The sequence below is a fragment of the Scyliorhinus torazame genome, chromosome 17, assembly GCF_047496885.1.
Source record: "Scyliorhinus torazame isolate Kashiwa2021f chromosome 17, sScyTor2.1, whole genome shotgun sequence".
Classification (NCBI taxonomy): Eukaryota; Metazoa; Chordata; class Chondrichthyes; order Carcharhiniformes; family Scyliorhinidae; genus Scyliorhinus; species Scyliorhinus torazame.
This window is the reverse complement of record NC_092723.1, coordinates 17,983,876-18,009,670: the sequence shown is the minus strand read 5'-3', so window position 1 is coordinate 18,009,670 and position 25,795 is coordinate 17,983,876. Positions and strand designations below refer to the sequence as shown.

Sequence of the window (25,795 nt, the reverse complement as noted above, 5' to 3'; positions counted from 1 at the left end):
AATTGGAACTGACACACTGGCACCCTAATTGCTGTCACCACAGTCCTAGTGGACCAAAGGCTGCTGTCCACTTTGAGAGCTGACTGGTGGTGATTTAACCTGAGGATCACCACATCTCAAGGCAAGAGGCAAGCGAGAGAGCGGGGCCTTGGAGAATCACCTCAGCTGGTATGGGAATTGAATCTGCGCTGTGGGCATCGCTCCGCATCGCCAACCAGCCAACTGAGTTAACTGACCCCCGGCACCATAATTAGTGTTCTTCTGTATGTGGAACCTATATTGGATGTTGTTGGTGGGATGTTTGAGACACAACATCAGGCTTACAGGATAGGGCAGGGGAGGGAAGTTAAAGCAGAAGATCAACAATGATCTTATTGATTGGTGTAGCTTGAGAGGATATTTGACCCATGTGGTAGTCACCACTGTTTGTACAACAGTTGTATTAGAGGTAATACGGTAAGGCTCCTGTACTACAGGTATGGGGGTAGATCCCTGCCTGCTGACTCCACCTGTAGGCGGAGTATAAATGTGTGAGCACACCGAGCTGCTCCCATTTCGGTAGCAGCTGTAGGAGGCCACACATCTCTGCTTAATAAAGCCTCGATTACTCTCTACTCTCGTCTCGTCGTAATTGATAGTGCATCAACCCACTTCTACCTTAAAATGGAACTCCAGTGATACTGGTGCCTGTGTTACTGACAGTTTTGAACCAGCTTTTCCTTAAAAACCTCCCAACTTCTCGACTTTTCCCTCCTTCTTTAAAACTTTCCTTAAACCCCATCTTATCTGTCTGAGTATTACATATCCTTGCGTGACTCATAGTCAACATTGTTTTTGAAGGCACTCTTCTGAAGCAATTTGGGATGTTTAACACAATATAAATGCAAGTTTTTGTTGGGGTAATGTAGGGATGATTTTGCTTCTAACTTTCATCGTGTCTGACGTGGAGAGAGTTAATGTAGGTGCCTGCATCAAAAGATTGCGTCGGAGCGTGGTGACTCTCTCTGGGCTCTCCCTAACAGATCCTCTTTTCACTTATCTTACAATCGTCTAATCTTTTAAAATTCCCTATTATGTATTTCATTTTCTTCCCATGTAGTTAATGATCTGTTGAGTTGCTCGCAGAAAAATACTTTTCACTGTACCTCGGCACACATGACAATAAACAAAAATCCCAATCAACAACATGTTTCAGCTCCACCACCCATGGTTAATTACAGTTGAAAAAACCTCAGCAATAAACGGTGACAGGTCGGGTTAAATATAATGTTCCGAGTTTTGCTTACAGAGCACAGCTGGGCAGCTAGAACATGTTGTCAATGCCTTTCTTTGGGTGGAGTATTGCTATGACAAATAAAGATACTCCTCAGCCTAACTGCAATTGTAGAATCCAGGCATGCAAACCAGAATGCACCCAGCTTCCACCCACCAACTGTGCTGGGTGTTGAACTGGTTGGAATGACATCAACACTTCAGGTCTAAGAAGATGGGCAGGGGTAGGGTTGCCAACCCTCTCGAAGATTGGGCTGGAGTCTCCAGGATTTGAAGGTCAATCTCCACTGCTGTGGACAATCCTGGCGAAAAATCTTCAGGACATTTAAAAAAAAGCTCCTTTTCTTTGTCATTTCTTGTCATTCTTTGCCAAATATAAAAATATTGAAAATAATTTTTTTAAATATTGGCAATCGGCGCGATCGGGTCCGATGCCGCTCCCGCGATTCTCCGGCCCCCCGCGGCGATACTCCGACGGCAACTGGCCGAGTTCCCGCCGGCGTGGTTCACTCATGGTTCCACCCGGCGGGAGCTTGGAGTGGGGGTTGCGGACTCAGTCCACGGCCGCCCTGGTGGGGGGGGGGGGGGGGTATCCTTCGCCGGGGGGCGCCTCCGGGACTGCCAGGGTCGCGATCGGGGGCCACCAATCGGCGGACGCGCGATATTATTGGGGGCCGGTCCACGGTGTGGGTCGGGCATGTCGCGCGGGGCCGCCGCGGGGCTGACGCAGGCCGCCGCGCACGTGCGCGGACCCCCGGCTGGAAGTGCTGCTTTCATCTGCATAGGCCCTAAACTCTGAAACCTTTAATGTCCAACTTAAAACCTTTGACCAAAACCTGCTCTAAGATCGCCTTAACGTGGCTCAGCGTCAAACATTATTTGACAACACTCCATGATGGGAGGCAAGTGACGGGCATGGATCAGCGTTCACATTGCGCCACCCGTCACCTACCCAGGAAAGCCAACGATCCTACAAGAAAACTGAATTCAGCAAGCTCAGCCTGCAAGAATCCCAGTGTCGCCACATCTAAAGCGGCACTTAGTCCACAATCAAAAATAAAGTGCGTTTGATGCAGCACTATGGCCGAGATTTTCCGGCCCTGCCCGCCGATGGGATATTCCAGTTCTGCCGAATGTCAAAGGACTTTTGGCTGGCCTGCCCTATCGCCTGTGTCAGGTTCCACCATGACGGGGCTGGAGAATCACAGACTAAGATGTAATCTTGCTCCAAGAGTTGGCGAGATGACTGATGCAAGAAATAGATAATATCTATTACAGTACGGAGCCTTTAGCTGAGGCTGGGCACAGGGCAAATTTCTGGGGCAGGAGATGAGGCTCCTTACCATGATCCCAATCCCATAAGTGGGATGTTCGCGCCCCCACGCCCCATCGCCCCCTCCCACTTGCAGTAGCGGAGATGCCCGTCATCATCTGGCAGCAGGATATTCCAGCCCCGCCACTCTCAATGGGGTTCCCCATGGTCCGCACCCGCCGTCGCCAGGGAACCCGTGGTGTGGGCTCGCTGCCGAGGGGACCAGCTGATCTCGGTAGCGGGAACGGCGAGAAAACCCCATCCCATGAGTTTCTCCGTTATCACAGTGACTGCATTTTCGAAAGGAAGTCATTGAATGTAAAGCTCTTTGGGGCGTTGTGTGGTCGTGAAAGGTAAATGTAAGTCTTGATATTATTTTACTTTTGGGGAGTGTATGACGTTGACACCAAATTAATTTAAATTACAAGAGAGATTACACAAATTTGGGATATATTAGAAGGCTAAGGGGAGATTTAATCAAACTTTTCAAGACAGTAAGGGGAACAAATAGAGTCTGGGACTACGGGATATAATTCAGGAATGAAATTAGGAAACATCTCTGCACACAATGGGTGATAGAAGTCTTGAACTCTCTATAGCAACCAGTAATGAACGAAAGATCATGGGCGGGATTCTCCGGCCCCCCGCCGGGCCGGAGAATCGCCGGGGGGGGGGGGGGGGGGCGACGTGAAACCCGCCCCGCCACCCTGACGCCGGCTGCCGAATTCTCCGGCGGCAGTTTTTGGGCGGGTGCAGGAATCGCGCCGCGCTGGTCCGGGGCCGTTGCCAAAGGCCCCCCCCCCCCCGCCGATTTTCTGCTCCCCGATGGGCCGAACGGCTGCCTGTTTTCGTCCAGTCCCGCCGGCGTAAATTACACAAGGTCCTTACCTGGCTCTGTGGGCAGCCTGCGGAGTCCTTGGGGGGGGGGGGGTTATCTGGCCCCGGGGGGGACCCCCACGGTAGCCTGGCCCGCAATCGGGGCCCACCGATCTGCGGGCAGGCCTGTGCCATGGGGGCACTCTTTCCCTCTGCGCCGGCCGCTGTAAAGCTCTACCATGGCCGGCGTGGAGACGAAACCCTCCTGCGCATGAGCCAGCTCGCGCCGGCCGGCGGAGGTCCTTCGGCGCCGGTTGGCACGGCGCCAACACCTCCAGCGCCGGCCTAGCCCGCGGCAGAGTGGTTCACGCCTCTCCTTCACGCCGGTACGGTCCGCCCCAACGGTTAGCGGAGAATCCCGCCCCAATTGTTAATTTAGAATTGGTGGACTTGGCACAGTGGTTAGCACTGCTGCCTCACAGCTTCAGGGTCAATTCCGGCCTTGATGACTGTCTGTGTGGAGTTCGCAGTTTCTCAGCGAAAACAGTGCGAGAGGAGAGAGAGCCGGGACAGCGAAAACAGTGCGGGAGGAGAGAGCCGGGAGATTTAAAAAGCGCGGGAAGAGAGAGAGCCGGGACAGCGAAAACAGCGCGGGAGGAGAGAGCCGGGAGATTTTAAAAGCGCGGGGGGAGAGAGCCGGGACAGTGAAAACAGTGCGAGAGGAGAGAGAGCCGGGACAGCGAAAACAGCGCGGGAGGAGAGAGCCGGGAGATTTAAAAAGCGCGGGAAGAGAGAGAGCCGGGACAGCGAAAACAGCGCGGGAGGAGAGAGCCGGGAGATTTTAAAAGCGCGGGGGGAGAGAGCTGGGACAGTGAAAACAGTGCGAGAGGAGAGAGAGCCGGGACAGCGAAAACAGCGCGGGAGGAGAGAGACGGGAGATTTTAAAAGCGCGGGGGGAGAGAGCTGGGACAGTGAAAACAGTGCGAGAGGAGAGAGAGCCGGGACAGCGAAAACAGCGCGGGAGGAGAGAGCCGGGAGATTTAAAAAGCGCGGGAAGAGAGAGAGCCGGGACAGCGAAAACAGCGCGGGAGGAGAGAGCTGGGAGATTTTAAAAGCGCGGGGGGAGAGAGCCGGGACAGTGAAAACAGTGCGAGAGGAGAGAGAGCCGGGACAGCGAAAACAGCGCGGGAGGAGAGAGCCGGGAGATTTAAAAAGCGCGGGAGGAGAGAGAGCCGGGACAGTGCTGGGAGAGGTGAGTGCACAAAAGGTGTGGCAGGAGTGCCTTTAGACACGGAGTGCTGATTGGAACAGAGTGCATCTGAGTTTAGGTGAGTGACTGAGTTCGGGTGAGTGGCGAGAGAGGGCTGTGTTTTTGTTGGTGTTCGGGTTTATTCTTGAGGTTCTATAAAGAAATTTTTTTTTAAATTATTATTTAAATTAATTAACTAATTGAATATGGCTGGACAGGTAATTTGCTGTTGCTGTATGATGATGGAACTGGTGGATCCCATTGAGACCGTCAGTGACCACATCTGCAGCAAGTGTTGGCTGCTCGAGGAACTTCGGCTCAGAATTGATGAGCTGGAGACCGAGCTGCACACACTGCGGCACATCAGGGAGGGGGAAAATTACCTGGACGCTTTGTTTCAGAAGGCAGTCACACCCAGTAGAATAAGTACTGTTAATTCGGACAGTGGTCAGGGACAGAGTGGTGTGACTGCAAGGGAGGCAGGTAGGGGGATCCTGAGTTTAGGAGTTGAGGAGCCTCAGCCCTTGACCTTGTCCAACAGGTATGAGGTACTTGCCCCCTGTGTGGATGAGGAACAGGGCTGTAGGGAGGATGCGTTGACTGACCACTGCACCGTGGTACAGGAAGCCATTCAAGAGGGGGGAGCAAAAAGACAAGTGGTAGTTGTAGGGGATTCTATAATTAGGGGGATTGATGGCATCCTTTGTAAGCCAGATCGAGAGTCCCGCATGGTATGTTGCCTGCCCGGTGCCAGGGTGAGGAACATCTCTGATCGGCTTGAAAGGATTTTGGAGACGGAGGGGGAGGATCCAGTTGTTGTGGTCCACGTTGGGACAAACAACATAGGTAAGACTAGGAAAGAGGACCTGTTTGGGGATTATCAAACGCTAGGGACTAAATTAAAGAACAGGTCCTCCAGGGTTATAATCTCTGGATTACTACCCGAGCCACGTGCCAATTGGCATAGGGTTGAGAAAATTAGGGAAGTTAACACGTGGCTAAAGGAGTGGTGCGGGAAAGATGGATTCCATTTCATGGGGCATTGGCATCAGTACTGGGGCAGGAGGGACCTGTACCGTTGGGACAGTCTTCACCTGAACCATTCTGGGACCAGTGTTCTAGCGAATAGGATAAATAGGTTGGTCACAAGGACTTTAAACTAGCAAGTTGGGGGAAGGGAAGTGTAAAGCTATGGACAGTATAATGGTTAATGGAGATCAAGGCAGCAGGTTACGTGACAGGTTATTATGTAGAGATATGGGTTCAAAGACAAGGAAAATTAGGAAAAAGGGTAAGAGGAAAAATAAATTGCGAAAAGTTACTGATCAAGGTGTTAGGATTCATAACAAAGACATAAAAAACAGCATAAGTGTACTTTACCTGAATGCTCGTAGTATACAAAATAAGGTAAATGAGTTGATGGCGCAAATCATCGTGAATGACTATGATTTAGTGGCCATTACTGAAATATGGTTAAAAGATGGTCACGACTGGGAGTTAAATATCCAAGGGTCTCAGACTATACAAAAGGATAGAATGGACGGTAAGGGCGGTGGTGTAGCTTTGTTGTTTAAGGATGGCATCCGGGCAATAGTAAGGGATGATATTGGTGCTATGGAGGACAAGGTTGAATCAATTTGGGTGGAAATCAGGAATAGTAAGGTGAAAAGGTCACTGATAGGAGTAGTCTATAGGCCACCAAATAGTGACAGGATGGTAGGGCAGGCAATGAGCAAAGAAATAACGGATGCATGTAGAAATGGTACAGCGGTTATCATGGGAGATTTTAATCTGCATATCGATTGGTTTAACCAGGTTGGTAAAGGCAGCCTTGAGGAGGAGTTTATAGAATGTGCCCGGGATAATTTCCTGGAACAGTATGTAATGGAACCTACAAGGGAACAAGCGGTCCTAGATCTGGTCCTGTGTAATGAGGCAGGATTTATTAATGATCTTATAGTTCGGGATCCTCTTGGAAGGAGCGACCACAATATGGTGTAATTTAAAATACAGTTGGAGGATGACAAGGTAAAATCAAACACTTGTGTTTTGTGCTTAAACAAAGGCGATTACAATGGGATGAGAGAAGAACTAGCTAAGGTAGACTGGGAGCAAAGACTTCATGGTGAAGCAGTTGAGGAACAGTGGAGAACCTTCCGAGCGATCTTTCACAGTGTTCAGAAAAGGTTCATACCGACAAAAAAGAAAGACGGTAGAAAGGGGAAAAATCGACCGTGGATATCTAAGGAGGTGAGGGAGAGTATCAAATTGAAGGAAAAAACATACAAAGTGACAAAAATTAGTGGGAGACTAGAGGACTGGGAAGTCTTTAGGGGACAACAGAAAGCTACGAAAAAAGCTATAAAGAAGAGTAAGGTAGACTATGAAAGTAAACTGGCTCAGAACATAAAAGCAGATAGTAAAAGCTTCTACAAATATATAAGACAAAAAAGAGTGGCTAAGGTAAATATTGGTCCTTTGGAAGATGAGAAGGGAGATTTAATAATAGGAGACGGGGAAATGGCTGAGGAGCTGAACAGGTTTTTTGGGTCAGTCTTCACAGTGGAGGACACAAATAACATGCCAGTGACTGATGGAAATAAAGATATGATAGGTGAGGACCTTGAGATGATTGTAATCACTAAGGAGGCAGTATTGGGCAAGCTAATGGGGCTAAAGGTAGACAAGTCTCCTGGCCCTGATGGGATGCATCCCAGAGTGTTAAAAGAGATGGCTAGGGAAATTGTAAACGCACTAGTGATAATTTATCAAAATTCACTAGACTCTGGGGTGGTCCCAGAGGATTGGAAAGTAGCAAACGTGACACCACTGTTTAAAAAAGGAGGTCGGCAGAAAGCGGGTAATTATAGGCCGGTAAGCTTAACTTCGGTTGTAGGGAAAATGCTGGAATCTATCATTAAGGAGGAAATAGCGGGGCACCTGGAGGGAAATTGTCCCATTGGGCAGACACAGCATGGGTTCACAAAGGGTAGGTCGTGTCTGACTAATTTGGTAGAATTTTTTTTAGGGCGTTACCAGTGCAGTAGATAACGGGGAGCCAATGGATGTGGTATATCTGGATTTCCAGAAAGCTTTTGACAAGGTGCCACACAAAAGGTTGCTGCATAAACTAAAGATGCATGGCATTGAGGGTAAAGTGGTAGCATGGGTAGAGGATTGGTTAACTAACAAAGCAGAGAGTGGGGATAAATGGGTGTTTCTCTGGTTGGCAACCTGTAACTAGTGGGGTCCCTCAAGGATCAGTGTTGGGCCCGCAGTTGTTCACAATTTACATAGACGATTTGGAGTTGGGGACCAAGTGCAATGTGTCAAAGTTTGCAGACGACACTAAGATGAGTGGTAAAGCAAAAAGTGCAGAGGATACCGGAAGTATGCAGAAGGATTTGGATAGGTTAGGTCAATGGGCTAGGGTCTGGCAGATGGAATTCAATGTTGCCAAGTGTGAGGCTATCCATTTTGGTAGGAATAACAGCAGAATGGATTATTATTTAAACGGTAAGATGTTAAAACATGCTGCTGTGCAGAGGGACCTGGGTGTGCTGGTGCACGAGTCACAAAAAGATGGTGTGCAGGTGCAACAGGTGATTAAGAAGGCTAATCGAGTTTTGTCTTTCATTGCGAGAGGGATGGAGTTCAAGACTAGGGAGGTTATGCTGCAATTGTATAGGGTGTTGGTGAGGCCGCATCTGGAGTATTGTGTTCAGTTTTGGTCTCCTTACCTGAGAAAAGACATATTGGCACTGGAGGGAGTGCAGAGGAGATTCACTAGGTTGATCCCAGAGTTGAGGGGATTAGATTATGACGAGACGTTGAGTAGACTGGGACTGTACTCATTGGAGTTTAGAAGGATGCAGGGGGATCGTATTGAAACATATAAAATTATGAAGGGAATAGATAGGATAGATGTGGGCAGGTTGTTTCCACTGGTCGGGGAAAGCAGAACTAGGGGGCATAGCCTCAAAATAAGTGGAAGTAGATTTAGGACGGAGTGTAGGAGGAACTTCTTCACCCAAAGGGTTGTGAATCTCTGGAATTCCTTGCCCAGTGAAGCAGTTGAGGCTCCTTCTTTAAACGTTTTTAAGAAAAAGATAGATACCTTTCTAAAGAATAAAGGGCTTCGGGGATATGGTGTATGGGCCGGAGAGTGGAGCTGAGTCCACAAAGATCAGCCATGATCTCATTAAATGGTGGAGCAGGCTCGAGGGGCCAGATGGCCTACTCCTGTTCCTAGTTCTTATGTTCTTATGTCCCCGTGTCTGCGTGGGTTTCCTCCGGGTGCTCTGGTTTCCTCCCACAGTCCAAAGATGTGCGGGTTAGGTGGATTGGCCATGATAAATTGCCTCTTTGTGTCTACAAGGTTAGATGGAGTTTCTTGGTTCAGGGGATAGGGTGGAGGCGTGGGCTTACGTAGGGTGCTCTTGCCAAGGTCCGGTGCAGACTCAATGGGCTGAATGGTCTCCTTCTGCACTGTAAATTCTATGATTCTATGGTATTTATTCACCAAACCTTTTAAGTAATATGGCACAATGGTAGGCATATGGAGTTAGGTCGCAAAGAAACCATTAATTTAGTGAGGCTAAATGGCCTCCTCCAATCCCTTTGCCCAACAAGTAACTGAGATTAAAAAGAGTTCTATCCCCAGCACCGACATCCCTCACCTTGATGAGCAGCAAAGTTCACAAAAAGATAACAGTATAAATTGACCGAGTTTATCCTCGGTGAGATACACAGAAACCAAGTCCTAACCCACGTGTGGCAATAGCAGAGCGATCTGTCACAGAAAGCTTCCTGGAAGTTATTGCTACCAGTTTGGCATCAAGGCCTGACTATCCCAACTTTCTTACCCTAACAATATGTGCATCAAATGCAAGACAACAGTAGGCACAGTACTCCTGGATCAGAAATCTATGTCGAGGAAAAATCTATAGCTGGACGAACATGCTCTCATCCGGCCTTCTTGTGTTTAAAGGAAGAAAGCATATTTGCACTTAGGATATATTCAGTGCAAGATAGATGTTTCCATTTGTAAGCAATCAAATAGAGTGGTCATAAATATGAGACAACAACTAATAAATCCAATACAAAATTCAGGAGGAACTTTTATAACCAGAGAGGAGCGAGAGTATGGAAATTGTTGCCAGACGGGTTGATCAAAGCAAACAAAATAAGTGCAGAAGCTAAACAAATAAGTGCGAGAGAAAAGCACAGGGGGTGAGATGAAGTTCAATGACTGGAGGCAGGTATGGCGTATAAGTGCCTGCATGGACAGGTTGGGCCAAGTGACCTGTTCAGAGGCTTTGAGTTCCGTGTAACATTCATATGCAAGAATCATTGAATCATAGAACGGTTAGAACGCTGAAGGAAGCCATTCAGACATCAAGCCTGCACCTCTTAACTCATCCCCACACTCACCAGAGAAACATCCTTTATAATTTCCCATAAATATTGAAAATCCTACTCTTCACTTGTAACATGGAACATACACTAGCCCATGGCCTGTTTATGGCTCGTCTCTGCAATATCTTGAGCATTTCAATGTCGCTCTTGCTACTTGGCGATTCAAAGTAGACGTAATAATTGAGATGCAATTTTAAAAAATGTTTCCAATTAAGGGGCAATTTAGCGTGGCCAATCCACCTACCCTGCACATCTTTGGGTTGTGGGCGTGAGACCCACACACACGGGGAGAGTGTGAAAACCCGACATGGACAGTGATCGGGGACCGGGAGCGAACCTGGGTCATCGGCACCATGAGGCAGCAGCGCTAACCACTATGCCACTGTGTTGCCCATTTGAGATACAATTTGACTGGAGCAATATTAAGTTTGATTATTAACTCCTCCTGGCTATGTCGTTAATAATATAATTACAATATAATTATAATATAATGTCGTTAATAATATAATTAACTCCTTTTGGCAGTGTCGTTCAACATCCTATTTCTGTTCTTGATTGCTATTCGATATTGATTGGATACATTTAGTGTCGAGCTTAGCAGGATGCACAGAATCCAGGAAGAAGGGTATTCAGCCCATTCTGTCTTTACTGGCCCCTTGACTGAATTATCCAATTATCCCACTCCGTTTTTGGAAGTTGCTATTGGATCAGGCAGTATACTCCAGGTCGTGACAACTTACTGCACAAAAATAAATTATCTTCATCTCTCCCTCAGGTTGTTTTGTGGATCTGAAAGCTGTGTTCTCAGTTCACTGACTCCTGTCAGTAGAAACAGTTGTCTCCCAATCTGCTCCACCAAAGGTTTTTCACAAGGGACATTGATAGACTAGGTGAATGGGCAAAGCTGTGGCAGATGGATTTCAAAGGAAGCAAGCGTGAGGTTATCCATTTTAGACCAAATAATTATAGATCAGGGTACTTTCTCAATGGTATGAAACTAAGTTCAGTGGATGTTCAAAGCCACCTAAAGGTGCACAGATCTTTAAAATGGCACAAAAAAATGCAGAAAGTAATCAAGAAGATGAATGGAATCAAAGAATCCCTGCAGTGCAGCAGGAGGCCATTCGGCCCATCGGGTCTGCACCCTTCGAATGAGAACTCTTAGAACATAGAACATAGAGTGCAGAAGGAGGCCATTCGGCCCATCGAGCCTGCGCCGACCCACTTAAGCCCTATCCCCGTAACCCATTGACCCCTTCTAACCTTTTTTGGTCACTAAGGGCAATTTATCATGGCCAATCCACCTAACTTCCGATGCCCACTCCCCCCCTGTCTCTGTTACCCCAAATTGCATGTTCCTGGACACTAAGGACAATTTAGCATGGCCATTCCACCTAACACACACATCTTTGGACTGTGGGAGGAAACTGGAGCACCCGGAGGAAACCCACGCACACACGGGGAGAAAGTGCAAACTCCGCACAGTCACCCGAGGCCAGAATTGAAACCGGCACCGTGAGGCAGCAGTGCTAACCACTGTGCTGCCGTACCGCCCGGAATTCTGGCTGTTATATCTAGAGGACTGCAGCACAAGGACACAGAAGTTATGCCGCAGCTTTACAAAATCCTGGGTAAACGCCACTTGGAGTCACTGGAAGCAGATCTGGGCACCACACCTGAGGAAGGGTATTTTGGCCTGGGAGAGAGTGCAACATCAGTTTACAAAAATGATACCTGAACTACAGGGACTATGAGGAGAGATTATACAAATTAGGCCTGTTTTCTCCAGAATTTAGAAGGTTAAGGGATGATCGAATCAAAGTATTGAAGATATTAACAGGAAAGGACTGGGCCGATAAAGATAACCTGTTTCTGCTGGTTGGAGCTAGGGGGCTCTAATTAAAAATTAGAGCCAGACCATTCTGGAGAGATGTTAGGAAGCACTTCTTCGCATAGGGTGGTAGAGATTTGGAACTCTCTCCCACAAATGGCAATTGATGCTCGATCAGATGTTAATTTTAGATCTGAGATAGATATATTCTTGTTAAGTGAAAGATATTAAGGGGTAGGGCCAAAGGCTGGTATATGGAGCCAGGCCACAGAGCAGTCATGATCTCATTGAATGGTAGGACAGGCTCGAGGGGCTGAATGGCCTACTCCTGCTCCTCTACTCTTATACGTTTGACAACCTCTATCAAACCTCCTCTTCACTTTCTCCATTCAAAGGAGAATCATCTCAGTTTCTCCAGATCACTAAGTTAGTTACCATTCCAGCAACCATTCCTAGTTTTCTTTCAATTTACCTACCTCAACGCCACGCAGGTATGTTGTCCACTTTTCTGTCCTACATGTGGCACTTTACACTTAATAGCATAAAATTTGATCTTGCATTATTCTGCCCTTTTGTACATCTTGGGTGACTTGTTGTGCAGTTTCTGAGCTGCTTCTAGTTTGCTACCATCTGAAAATATATTGCAGTCTAAGTGCGTTCTTCTCAAAGTTCCAGGCTCCATTTAGATGATTACATTCAGTTCTGGGCACTACACCTGAGGAAAGACAGACTGGCCTTGGAGAGGGTGCAGTGCAGATTCAAAGGGTAAAATATATTAATAGATGTCATACAGGCTAAGCTTGTATTCCCTCAAGTAGAAAAGGTTAATGGGTGATCGAATTGATATGTTTACTTTCAATAATCGAATAGATAATGCAAGGCTACTTCTTCTGGTGTGGGAGTCTAGACTCAGGGCAAGGGAGCATAACCTTTAAAATAGTTAGGTCATTTTGGGGTGATATAAAGACGCATTTCTTCACACAAATACATTCCCGAAAAGCTAACTCTTTGTCGGAAATCTGGAATGTTCTTGTCTCAAAAAGCTGTTGAGACTGGAGGTCAATTGAATATTTCAAAACTGGGATTGATAGAATTTTGTTCAACAGGGCTAATAGCTGAGAGTTGAAGATGGATATGTGTCGAGTTAAAGTATAGATTGACCATGATGTAATTGAATAGTGACAGATTTGAGGGGCAGAGTGGCCCCTTCTATTCCTATGCTTCCAGTGTTCTGGCACAAACGATATGTTTTTGTGGTAAGTATTGACCAGGACACCGGACAGAATTCTATTACTCTTCTTCAAAATATGGCTCTGGGATCGTTTATGTCTGCCTGAGAGGGCAGATAGTGGGCGGGATTCTCTGTCCCACTGTACCCGCTTTCTGGTGCGCCTATCCCAGGCCGGCAGCGGGATCATCCGTCCCGGCAGCCGGCCAATGCCGGGCTGGATTCTCCGATTGTGAGGCTATGTCTTCACGCCAGCGTTTTACGCCTGGAAATTCGCGCAAAACAGCCACCAATCCTCCGTTTGGCTGGAAGCTAGCAGCCGAGCAGCGTAGAGCACCTAGGTTAGCTGCCGATACCGATCGGAGAATTGCCGGGTTAGTGGACACGCATGCGCACGGCGGCGTCCTGCCATGGGGCGTGCAATATGGCGCCGGCTGCGCGCGTGCCTGGCTTGCAAAATAGTGCCCCCCATTTGGCCGGCTCGTGAGCCCCCGGACCACCCCCAACAGCGCCCTCAGCCCCTGACTGAGCCGGCGCTGGACTGAGTCCGCAGCTGCCACGCCGGGTTCCCGACGGATGATAGCACACGCAACTGACGCTGTCGGGAACTCGGCCGGTCGGGGGCGGAGCATCGGAGGGAGGGCCTCAGGTAACGTCCTGAGGCTGTCGGTACGGCACGTGGCGTACTCTTCGGGTTCGCCGCTTTGGAGGGGGCGGAGCATCGTGAAAGCGCGCCCCCCCCCCGGATTTGGTCGGATTTGGGTATTCTCCAGCCGATCGCCGACGCGATTACGGTATCGGCAACTGGAGACTCCCACCCAGGGTTTCCCATTGTGGGCACCCTCAAGCCATCGGGAAATCCACGCGCCTAAGTGCGCTGCTGGCGAAGCGGAGGATCCCACCGACGGAGAATCCCAATCTGTGTCTCAGTTGAACATCTCATTCGAAAGGTGACACCTTCAAGAGTGCAACATGCCCCCAGTACTGCACTGGGATGTTAACCTGGATTATATACACAATCTCTGCAATGGGACTTCCAAAACGGAATTGGATGAATTCTTGAAAAGGTGAAACTGATACGGCCTTGGGCGAAGAGCAGGGCGTGGTTTCAAAAATGGACAGCTCTTTCAAAAGTGAAGTATTTGTGTGGCTCTTGGCCTATGTCTCCTGTACAGCTCACACAGAGGATGGAACAGTGAAAGCAGTGATATTTCATCCAAGCCTACCTCAGCCTTTTAGCTGGACAAATGCTCAGCCATTCTGCACACTTGTCTATTCCAATACTTTCCTGGTCAATTGCCCATCTTACCCTCTGTAAACTGGAACTCATCCAAACCTCTGGTGCCCCCATTCAAACCCACAACAAATCCCATTCGTCCATCACCTCTCCTGACTGGCACTGCCTTGAATTAAAGTTTTTCATCCTGATGCTGAAATCCCCCCTCTTTACCTCTGCACTTTCCCCCAGCGTATCCATCCCTCCCACGCCCATCAGTCTTCCCGCATCCGTCCCTCGCTTATTGCTCCACCACTGAGAAACACTCAGTCGCCTCAGCCCTGCCCGCTTCCAACGCCCTCCTCGACCTTCCTCTTCTTGACTTCCTTCCACCTTTGAAAACGTCCTTAGCCTCGTCCTAGATCCCCTACTGCGGCTCCGCACACAATTAAAAAGTGTTCCTTTGGCACAAGTATCATCAGAAAAGAAAGGTTTACATTTACGTCGCACTTTTCAGACGTCCCAGCCAATGAAGTTCTCCGTGATGTGTAATCGCTGTTGTAACGTAGGAAACGCTGCAATCTCCCGTAAACAGCAATATGATCTTGACAAGATCATTTGTTTTTATATGATGTTAATTGAGAGTGTAAATATTGGCCAGGACACCAGGGGTTAACTTCCCTACTCGTTTTCAAAATAGTTAACATCCACCTGAGAAGACAGGTGAGTCGATATTCGATATCTCACCTGAAAGACAGCACCTCCTGCAGTGCAGCACTCCCACTGGACTGTCCGGCCTGACCTTTGGACTGAAATGCTGGAGTGGGTCTTGCACCCAGAACATTGTAGTTCAGAGGCAAGGGTGCTGCCAACTAAGCCATGGATTTTAGAAATACTCCAGGGTCACAGTCGCTCCAGAATCATGTCTGCTCCAGTTTCCAGGGTCACAATTATACTTCCAGTCCTAAACTGTCTATTTAAGTGCAAACTGAAAGTGGTGAACACCTTGCCGTTTACTAAGGCAGCACAGAGACAATGGGCTGAATGGCCTTCTTCTGTGCCATTAATTAATAATCTTTAGTGTCACAAGTAGGCTTACATTTAACACTGCAATGAAGTGAAAATCCCCTCGTTGCCACATTCCGGCGCCTGTTCGAGTACACAGAGGGGGAAATTACCATTCCATACCACTTCCATTCCGTGAATGGGACATTCCAGTGCTGTCCACCCCGGGGCAGGAAGTTCCCACCCTAGGTCAAGGACCTTTCAATGGTGGGTGAAATTGTCCGTCCCTCCCGCAGCGATCCACACAGCGAGCAGCGGCATAGGATTCACTGAGTCGAGTTAAAATGTGACTTAACACATCACTGAGTTCCTTTACTGGTTTTGTGACTTAACTTTACAAATAATTGTTTCCGTGCAATAGTGTGAATTCGCTGAAAACAAAGGCATTGCAGGTTTCCATGTCCGGGATGGAAAAAGAAAATCAGTACGTTTATGATCTGGCCTTAGGGCCAAGATATGTGTCCGCCTTGATGTTAAATAAAACAGGTTTGATTGTAAACTTAAACTGAGGACGTGGACTGAATATTAATGGTTTCATCACAAGTGGATTTCTAAAATGAGCACTTTATGCTCCCAAAGGTTACAGGGCAAATATGTGAACCCTGGATAATAGAGCTTCACAGAACCATCATAGAATTTACAGTGCAGAAGGAGGCCATTCTACCTATCAAGTCTACACCGGCCCCTGTAAAGAGCAGCCCAATCCAAGCCCACACCTCCAACCTACCCCTGTAAACCAGTAACCCCACCTAACCTTGGTTTTTTAGACACTAAGGGCAATTTAGCGTAGCCAATCCACCTAACCTACACATCTTCGGACTGTGGGAGGAAACCGGAGCATCCGGAGGAAACCCACGCAGACTCCGCACAGACAGACAGTGACCCAAGCCGGGAATCGAACTTGGGACCCAGGAGCTGTGAAACAACAGTGCTAACCACTGTGCTGCTGCGCCACCCCTTAAAGCATCATTCTACATGTCAATTAAATGTGCAATCCTGTTCCTGGGATCACTAGCCAAGCCTTCTTAATACTGCAGTTGTAACCAGGAGTCAAAAGATGCATGTGATAAACGTCACCATTCTGCAAAAGACAACATTTGAATACAACCCAACTTCCTGAGCAAATTTCTAAAAGTTAGCAATAATCTTGTGCCTCTAATGCAATAAATCATCCTAAAGGTTTTTGCCAGAGCATTATCATACAAAATTGGACGCCGAGCTACATAAGAAGATATTAGGACAAGTGACCAAACCCTTGATCAAAGTAGATTTTAAGGAACTTTTTAAAGGATGAAAGAATGGAATTGCGAAGCAGAGAGGTTTGGAGTGGGAGCAGTGACTAGGCCACAGGGAGCTGAAAGCACGGCAAACAACAGTAGAGCAACGAGTCATGGAAATCTGGAACTCTCTTCCCCCACAAAAAGAAGAGCCTTCAAGACAGGCTGATAAAGTTTGGTTGGGGAGGGTAGCAAGGAATGGAGAGCAAAGGTGGGCACATGAAATTGAGATACAGATCAACCATGATCTAACTCAGTATTTTTCAAACTTTTTTTCCAGGGACCCATTTTTGTCAACCTTCGCGACCCACGCTGGCCAACCTTCACGACCCAGCACGGTAGCATAGTGGTTAATTCAATTGCTTCACAGCTCCAGGGTCCCAGGTTCGATTCCTGGCTTGGGTCACTGTCTGTGCAGACTCTGCACGTTCTCCCCGTGTGAGTGTGGGTTTCTTCCGGGTGCTCCGGTTTCCTCCCACAGTCCAAAGATGTGCAGGTTAGGTGGATTGGCCATGCTAAATTGCTCTTAGTGTCCAAAATTTCCCTTACGGTTGGGTGGGGTTACTGGGTTATGGGGATAGGGTGGGGGTGTGGGCTTGGGTAGGGTGCTCTTTCCAAGGGCCGGTGCAGACTCGTTGGGCCGAATGGCCTCCTTCTGCACTGTAAATTCTATGATTCTATTCCGGACGACATTCGCGATCCACGCCGGCCGACATCGGCACAATTTTGTTTTTAAATTTAGAGTACCCAATTCATTTTTTCCAATTAAGGAGCAATTCAGCGTGGCCAATCCACCCAGCCTGCACATCTTTGGGTTGTGGGGGAGAAACCCACGCAAACACGGGGAGAATGTGCAAACTCCACACGGGTAGTGACCCAGGGCCGGGATTCGAACCTGGGACCTCGGCGCCGTGAGGCAACAGGGCTAACCCACTGTTGCTGCCCAACATTGGCACAATTAATAAATCCATACCGTGAAAAATTATCATTATACTGCTTTGTGCCTAATTTCAGTTTCTTCTTAATGGGCTGTTGATCAGAGGCCCTGGAGCTCACACCAGCACTGCTTTGTCCTGTTGTGGATTCTCCTGGGCTACTCTCTCCAGCAGGTTTAGTTGTGAGATCCTGGCCTGTTTGTGTCTCTGGCCCTCTCTCCCTTATAACAAGACGATACATTTAAAATTTTACTTGTTTGCTGCTGACAAAATGGAGGAATCACAATCGCGCCCAAGGCACGTGACGCAGCTTTCGGGACACGTGACCAGCTCTCTGCCTCGCCTCAGGCAGGAAGATTACCTTGAATTTTTAAAAAAATCTTCTCCTGCATCAGCGCGCAGGCGTCAGGACGAGGCAGTGCTCCTCACTGGGTTCCGCGCATGTGCACCAATGAGCGGGCACGCATGTGCGGTACGCCCACATTTTTTTATATGGTCGCTGCCGTCATTTTCAAAGCCGCTCGCAACCGGCATTCTTAAAAGCCGACTGCTGCGGCTGTTGCGCGTGAATTCACGCGATCGGGAGCGCCGTGATGGACGGCTCTGCGACCATCCCGACACCCGCCTGCGACCCACACTTTGAAAATGCCTGATCTAACTAAATGATGGAGTGGGCCCATGAGTTAATACAGTCTCCTCCAGTCCCTATTCGCCTGGGGTAATAGATACAATTCAACTCTGCAAAGTAAAAGTTAGTCTCTTTAATGGTTTTTACCATCCCATACCACACCTAGAAGTCATTGCGCCTTTTTATCCCCAAATTTTTCAATTGTCTATGATTCCAGAAACATTCCTGGTTACACCTTTGTCCGTGTAAAATCTTTGAAGTTCTATTTTTTCCTATAGGCTTCCAATTACATTGTGACATTTTCTAAGCAAATCTCATGATTCCAGAATCTGCCGGCGTTTCAAGAGAGAAATAATTAATTGCCCAAAAGCTCGGCCACAGCACTGCAGGCACATCATGAGGCTCCCTCAGTGATCAGTCCAAATATTGTCCCAAAACCCATTTGAATAAGTTTCCCTCTCCCTCTGTTTTGAAAGTACATCAGCCAAGTCCGGGTTTAAAACTGATCGTCAAATGGTGGATTGGATTGGATTTGTTTATTGTCACGTGAACCGAGGTACAGCGAAAAGTATTTTTCTGCGAGCAGCTCAACAGATCATTAAGTGCATGGGAAGAAAAGGAAGAAAAGAAAATACATAATAGGGCAACACAAGGTATACAATGTAACTACAATGTAATTTTAAAATTTTAAATGTAACTAAATGTTTTGGTTTCTTTCAACTGATTTCTCACCTTGTCAGATTATTGAACCCACCCAACATGCCCAAGCCGTCACCATTCTCAGTGCAAGAAAATTCTCAGGAAATGAAGGCAACATCTCCATCTTGAAAATAGAGGTTGAATCAACAATTTTAGCAGAAGATGGGAGAAGCGTGGGCTTATCGATGATTGTTTGGAATAACCTAACATTGCAATGGAATTGGACATGATAAATTACATCCGACAAGGGGTTGTAGGTTAGTAAAGGGAACGGTAACATAATGGTTATTCTGTACGATATAGGACATAGGAACAGGCCTTTTGGCCCAAGCAGCCCATTCCAGTCTCCTCCCATCTTTCCTCAATTTAATCTATCCTTGGGACCCTCAATTCCCTTCTCCTACATAAGCTTAACCATGCTTACTATTCACTTCCCTCACTCTCTGCGAGTTCCATATTTTCATTAAGGGGCAGCACGGTAGCATTGTGGATAGCACAATTGCTTCACAGCTCCAGGGTCCCAGGTTCGATTCCTGGCTTGGGTCACTGTCTGTGCGGAGTCTGCACTTTCTCCCCGTGTGTGCGTGGGTTTCCTCCGGGTGCTCCGGTTTCCTCCCACAGCCCAAAGATGTGCAGGTTAGGTGGATTGGCCATGCTAAATTGCCCTTAGTGTCCAAAATTGCCTTTAGTGTTGGGTGGGGTTACTGGGTCATGGGGATAGGGTGGAGGTGTTGACCTTGGGTAGGGTGCTCTTTCCAAGAGCTGCTGCAGACTCGATGGGCCGAATGGCCTCCTTCTGCACTGTAAATTCTATGAAATTCTATTACGCTTTGGGTAAACATGTTCCTTCTGTATTCCTGATTGGATTTCTCGGTGACTATCTCACGTTGATGGTCTCCGGTTACGCCTTTTCCCCACAAGAGGAAGCATTGCCTCTGTAACCAACTCTGTCAAAACCTTTCAGAATTCTCAAGACCTCTACGAGGTGGCTCCTGGCCTTCTATCTTTCGAGAGAAAAGAAGCCCCAGCCTGTCAATCCTTTCCTGATTCGCAAACCCAAGCATTTCATCCTTGCAAATCTTTTCTGAACTCTCTCCAGTACCTCTACATTCTTTATACGATGCAGTGATTTGGATCACTTGCAGTGCTCGCAAGGTTCAATAAATATTTGGCTTAACTTCCCTACTTATTAATTCTAGATAACTAGAAATTAAATCTAGTGCTTGGTTTGGTCTTGTGTTCTTGTCATGCTAATCCAGAGCATGGACTAATGATCTGGAGATGTGAGTTCAAGTCCCGCCACAGCAGCTGGGAAATTTAAATTCAGTCAGTCAAACACATCTAGAATAAAGGCTAGTTTCAGTAGTAGTGAGTGTGGGCGTATTTAATGGGCCCCATGGGGGTCTTGTGGACTGGTTAGAGAACTGGTGGGGAGCCCCTGTCTGGGTGGCTTCATTGGCAGCCATTGGGCCTTCCCAAAGATTACGGACCCCAGGCAGAAATCCCATCCAACAGGAGCTGCCAAACAGTCAGAGACCACAGCTTTCCATTGCCAGCAGTGCACTCACTAGAGGCCCAGGATCAACGCGGAACCCTAGGCCGCAGATGAGTGAGGATGGGGGTCGTGGAGGAGAGGTCCTCAAAGAGAGGAGGCAGGGTTCAAGAGCCGGGATTCTGAATCAGGCGCTGTGAGCCTTTGCAAAAGGCTCCCCTCCCCCTACCCCAAAAGGCCGAAGGCAAGCCGGAGAGGTCTGCAGGCCTCATGAGGTAGCTCGGCCACTCATATTTTTTATTTATTTTTAAAAGTTAAAGAGCCCAATTAATTTTTTTCCAATTAAGGGGCAATTTAGCGTGGCCGATCCACCTACCCTGCACATCTTTGGGCTGTGGGGCTGAGACCCACACAGACACAGGGAGAATCTGCAAACTCGACACGGATGGTGACCCGGGGTCGGGATTGAACCCAGGTCCTCGGAGCCGTGAGGCAACAGGGGTAACCACTGCGTCACCGTGCCACCCCAACTCCACTCGTATTAAATCCTTTAACCACCATTAAATTCAAGGGGGCTCAGAGATAATTGGTATGAATTGTCTCATTGATTTACATCTCGCCGTGAGCAATAGAATTTCTCCAATGACCCCATTCCCGCCTCCAATTTAATCAGGGGAGGCCTTTAATTGGGAGACTGACAGGCCCCCTCACGTAACTATCATAAAAACTCATCCGATTCCCTAATGTCCTTTAGTGAAACTTTCCTGAGTTTACCCGGTCTGACCAATGTAAGACTCCAGACCCACAACAACGTGACTGACTCTGAAAAGGTCATGCAACCCACAAGTTGTCAAGAAGGAAGCTCACCGTCAGCTTCTGAGGAGCAATTAAGGGTGGGCAATAAATGCTCACGTCCTGTTACTGCATTTAAAAAAAGTAAAGGTTAAATTATGGATGGATAACAGAAACTTTGTCTTCACATTAAACAATGCTAAATATGTAGAGTGTCTCGGTGGGTCGCACTTCTTAGTTCTGAGTCAGAAGATTGTGATTTCATATCGCACGGGTGGCACAGTGGTTAGCACTACTGCATCTTAGCACCAGGGATTAGGTTCAATTCCAGCCATTGTGCGGAATTTGCATTTTCTCCCGGGTCTGACTGGGTTTTCACTGGACGCTCCGGTTTCCTCCCATTGTCCAATGATCATAGAATCATAGAATTTACAGTGCAGAAGGAGGCCATTTGGCCCATCGAGTCTGCACCGGCCCTTGGAAAGGGTACCCTACCTAAGCCCACCCCTCCGCCCCATCCCCGTAACCCAGTAACCCCCACCTAACCTTTTTTGGGCACGAAAGGCAATTTAGCTTGGCCAATCCACCTCTGCAGACTCCACACAAACAGTGACCCAAGCGGGAATTGAACCTGGGACCCTGGCGCTGTGAAGCAACAGTGCTAACCACTGTGCTAACTTGCCGCCATAGGTTAGATGGATTGACCATGCTAAAATTTCCCCTTAGTGTCGCACGATGTGCAGGTCAGGTGGGGTTATGGGGATAGGGTGGGGGAGTGGGGCAAGGGTGAACTTTCAGAGGATCAGTGCAGACTCAATGGACCAAAAGGCCTCCTTTTGCGCTGTATGGATTCCGAGCACAAAACCTAGGTTGATAGGTTTGTGGAGTCTGCACTTTCTCCCCGTGTCTGCATGGGTTACCTCCAGGTGATTTCATATCGCACGGGTGGGACAGTGTCCCGAAAGACATGCTGTGAGATAATTTGGACATTCTGAATTCTCCCTCTGGTGCCGGAATGTGGCGACACGGAGCTTTATCACACTAATTGCATTGCAGTGTTAATGTAAGCCTACTTGTGACAATAAAGATTATTATTATTCTACTCCAGTGAGATACTGAGGACATGCTGCGTTGTCAGAGATGTTGTCCTTTGTTGTCCACCTGAGGAAGGAGCAGTGCTCCGAAAGCTAGTGTTTGAAACAAACCTGTTGGACTTTAACCTGGTGTTGTAAGACTTCTTACTGTCCTTTGAATGAGACATTGAACCAAATCCTCATTTGTACTCTCAGAGGCTGATAAAATAACCAACTGCACTATTTCGAGGAACAGCAGCGGAGTACCATGGCCAATATCTAATCCTCAGTCAGCGTCACGACAAATCAGAGTATCTGGTCATTATAGCATTGCTGTTCATGGGATCTTTTTGTGTGCAGTTTGGCTGCTGCATTTTCTACAATACGACAGTCATTGTGTTTCACAAATACTTCATTTGCAGGACTCTGGAGCAAAGGCGTTGGGCGATTTGGATAATTCTTCAAAGAGCCGAGACAGGCTGATTAGTTTCTTTCTGTGATAAAAGAGCCTGTCAACTTTATACAAACGTCTGTTCTCTCAACACCTGAACGTGCCAATGACATCTGCACTGTTTCCAGAATGTTCTCTCACTCGTTTGCAGCCCATGTTAAAAGCACAGTCACTCCAATGAAATAAACCAGCAAACTCAGGTTGAAAGATTATATTTTCTTGGCAAAAGGAGATGAAGGTGAAAACGGTTTAGGTTCTTGACCTATTCAGCTTTTCACACATAGTCCTACAGATTAAAATGTTCTGCCCTCTCTTGCTGAGTAGAGTTAACTATAATTTTAAATTGAAAAGCGAAGAGGAATTCCAGACAATGAAATGAATGAAGCTGCAATTGGACTGTACTGTGCCTGCCCAAGTACAAACAAACCAGCCACTGTCAAAATCCGTCACTGAAAATTAAAATTGGCACCAGAGGCACAATTCTCAGTTCTGTAGATGTTTGTGCCCCTCCCACCAATATTACTAACTGGGGTGACTGTCCAGTAACCGAGTTTTAACACAGATTTAGCCACCTCTCACCTGTCGGGGTGCCCCTCCTCCCTATCTGTGGAATCTCCTCCTTGTCTTACAACCTTCACAGTTATCTCTGCAGTCCTCCAATTGTAAAGCACCCCAGGTTTGACCGGCTCCACCTCTGGCAGCAGTGCTGTCAACTGCCGATGGCTCCAAGTCCCTCCTTCAACCCTCTCCACTCTCCCTGTCTCCCAGGACTTTGCTCTTATGGAGCAAACCTCTGTCCAGTTGTCCTAACACCTCCTCCTGGGGTTTGGTGTCACCTTTTTTTACAACTGGCCTCGTTCCCCCTGGGAGATCCCTCCAGAGGTTTTGGGAACCCAGGTCCCATTATTCTCACAGACTTGGGGAGGAAGGGGTGCAATTTGCCAAGTGTGAGCAAAGTAAAAATCTGCAAACAGTATCTGATTTATTGAGTCCCCAGCCCAGGAATGCTGTGCATTCGCAAAAAAGCAAGGAGCTCCGAATCCCATACAAAATAAAGGACAACTTTCATTCCTGCTGGTTTTGGAAAGTCTTGTAAATGTTTGTAAACTAATACACTATTCGCAAACTAATACGGTGAAATTGGCAAAAAGCCAGTTGCACAGGCAGGCGAGAGAATGCAGGGAGAGAGATATTAACACTGGGGAGGGGAGAGGGATGGAGGAGTAAAGTGACCGGGCAAAGCGAAATCGGTTCATTCTCACGTTTTCTTGAAGGCTCCGCCAATGATGGTCCCCAGCAGGACGCAGAAGTTCTGCGCGAAGAAGACCCAGGTGATCTGCCGCAGGCTGGAGTGCGTCTGGCAGCGGAGGTCGAGCAGGGTGGGACCCAGGAAAGCCACGCACAGCCCGAAGGAGCAGAAAGCGCTCCACAGGGTCAGGGTGGGTTGCAGGTTGCGTTTGAAGAGTCCCCAGCGGCGATCGTCCCACATCTCGGAGCCCGAGGCGGAGAGAGGGAGAGAAGGAGAGAGAGAAAGAGAGAGGGCAGGTAAATCACACTTCCACCCAAGTCAACTCCTAAACTCAGCTCTGCCCAAGTCAAGTGGACAGGTCAATACTGCGGAACGGCCGCTTTGGGCACGGACTGAGTCTGGGACAAGTTCAGCTGTCTCGGGTTGCCCTGCACTGGATTTGCTGAGAAACGCCAGACTCCACCTCTCCAAACAGAAGCAGGTTCCGAGAACAGCAGCCCTCTACTTTATATACTCTGCCCCCTGGCAGGTATTAACTATTTGTTCAACTTTGCACCCAGAAGTAATCTGACCCCCCCGCCAGCAAATGCTACATTTTTAATAGTTCACCCACTGTGGGGGTGGAGAGGGAGGGAGTTAGCCAACCGGGGGTTTCACAGTCAAGTTGTGTCGCAAAAATGTTATTAAACTGTGAGCGAGTTCAGTTAAACGCAGTTGTAATAGTTAATGTTTCCCCATGTTGCGAGCTCGCTACGGTTTAATGCGGTCTTTTTTTTTATCCCTCGGGGCTCCAGATTGAGAGTGGAGTCAAGGGGGTGGGTGGGGGGAGCAACTGATAATGAAGGTCATTCAAGGGCAGTCGGTGCTGTTCTGAGTTACAAGGTTGTGGACCCAGATCCCACTCCAGTGATTTGAACACTAGAATAGGGTTGATAATCCTACTGAAGGAGTGCTGCACTGTCCAATAAGACCAGGCACCCAGTCCCCTTCTCTCCTCTCAAACGCACCTAAAACATCCCATGAATGAAATGAAATGAAAATCGCTTGTTGTCACAAGTAGGCTTCAAATGAAGTTACTGTGAAAAGCCCCTAGTCGCCACATTCCGGCGCCTGTTCGGGGAGGCTGGTACGGGTGGTTTGAAGACGAGAAGGGGATGCTGATCGACATACACCCCCTCAACCATCATAATCGGAACAGGTTACCTCGTTATTGTCCACAGTGGTGTTCCTGCGATGCTGAGAGGTTGTTCCCCCTTGTTGGAGTATCTAGGACCAGAGGGCAGAATCTCAGAGCAAGGGGTCGCCCATTTGAGACAGAGATGAGGAGGGATTTCTTCTCTCAGAGCTGAGTGAAGCTGTGGAATTCTTTACCATGGAGGCGGGTTCGTTAAGTATGTTCAAGGTTGAGATAGATTTTTAATCAGTAATGGAATCCAGGGTTAGGGGGACAAGGTGGGAAAGTGGAAATGAGGATTATCATATCAGATCAGTCAGGATCTCATTGAATGGCGGAGCAGACTCGATGGGCCGAATGGTCTACTTCTAATCGCAGGTATTATGGTCTTTACATTCATTCAGGAAATCCAGGCATCATCGTCGCAGGTTAGGCCAGAATTTATTGCCCTCCTTAATTGCCCTTGTGAAAGTGGTGGTGAGCCCCTTCTTGAACCATTGCAAGGTTTAGGTACACCCGCAGTGCTGTGACGAAAGGTGTTCCAGCATTTTCATGGAGCGTCAGTGAAGGAACGACGATTATGGTTCCAAGTCAGGATGATGTGCGGTTTGGAGGGAA

General features: G+C 47.9%; 1 protein-coding gene across 1 annotated transcript in view; it reads right to left on the bottom strand.

Moving 5' to 3' along the window:
* Positions 1-24,477, bottom strand: part of mfsd4aa (major facilitator superfamily domain containing 4Aa) — a 67,314-nt gene extending 42,837 nt beyond the window's left edge. Inside the window, exon 1 of the mRNA XM_072480139.1 lies at positions 24,017-24,477. Within this exon, the coding sequence (XP_072336240.1) occupies positions 24,017-24,243 (227 nt within the window). The 5' untranslated portion in view covers positions 24,244-24,477. The remainder of the gene's footprint in view (positions 1-24,016) is intronic.
* Between the last annotated feature and the right edge of the window lie 1,318 nt (positions 24,478-25,795).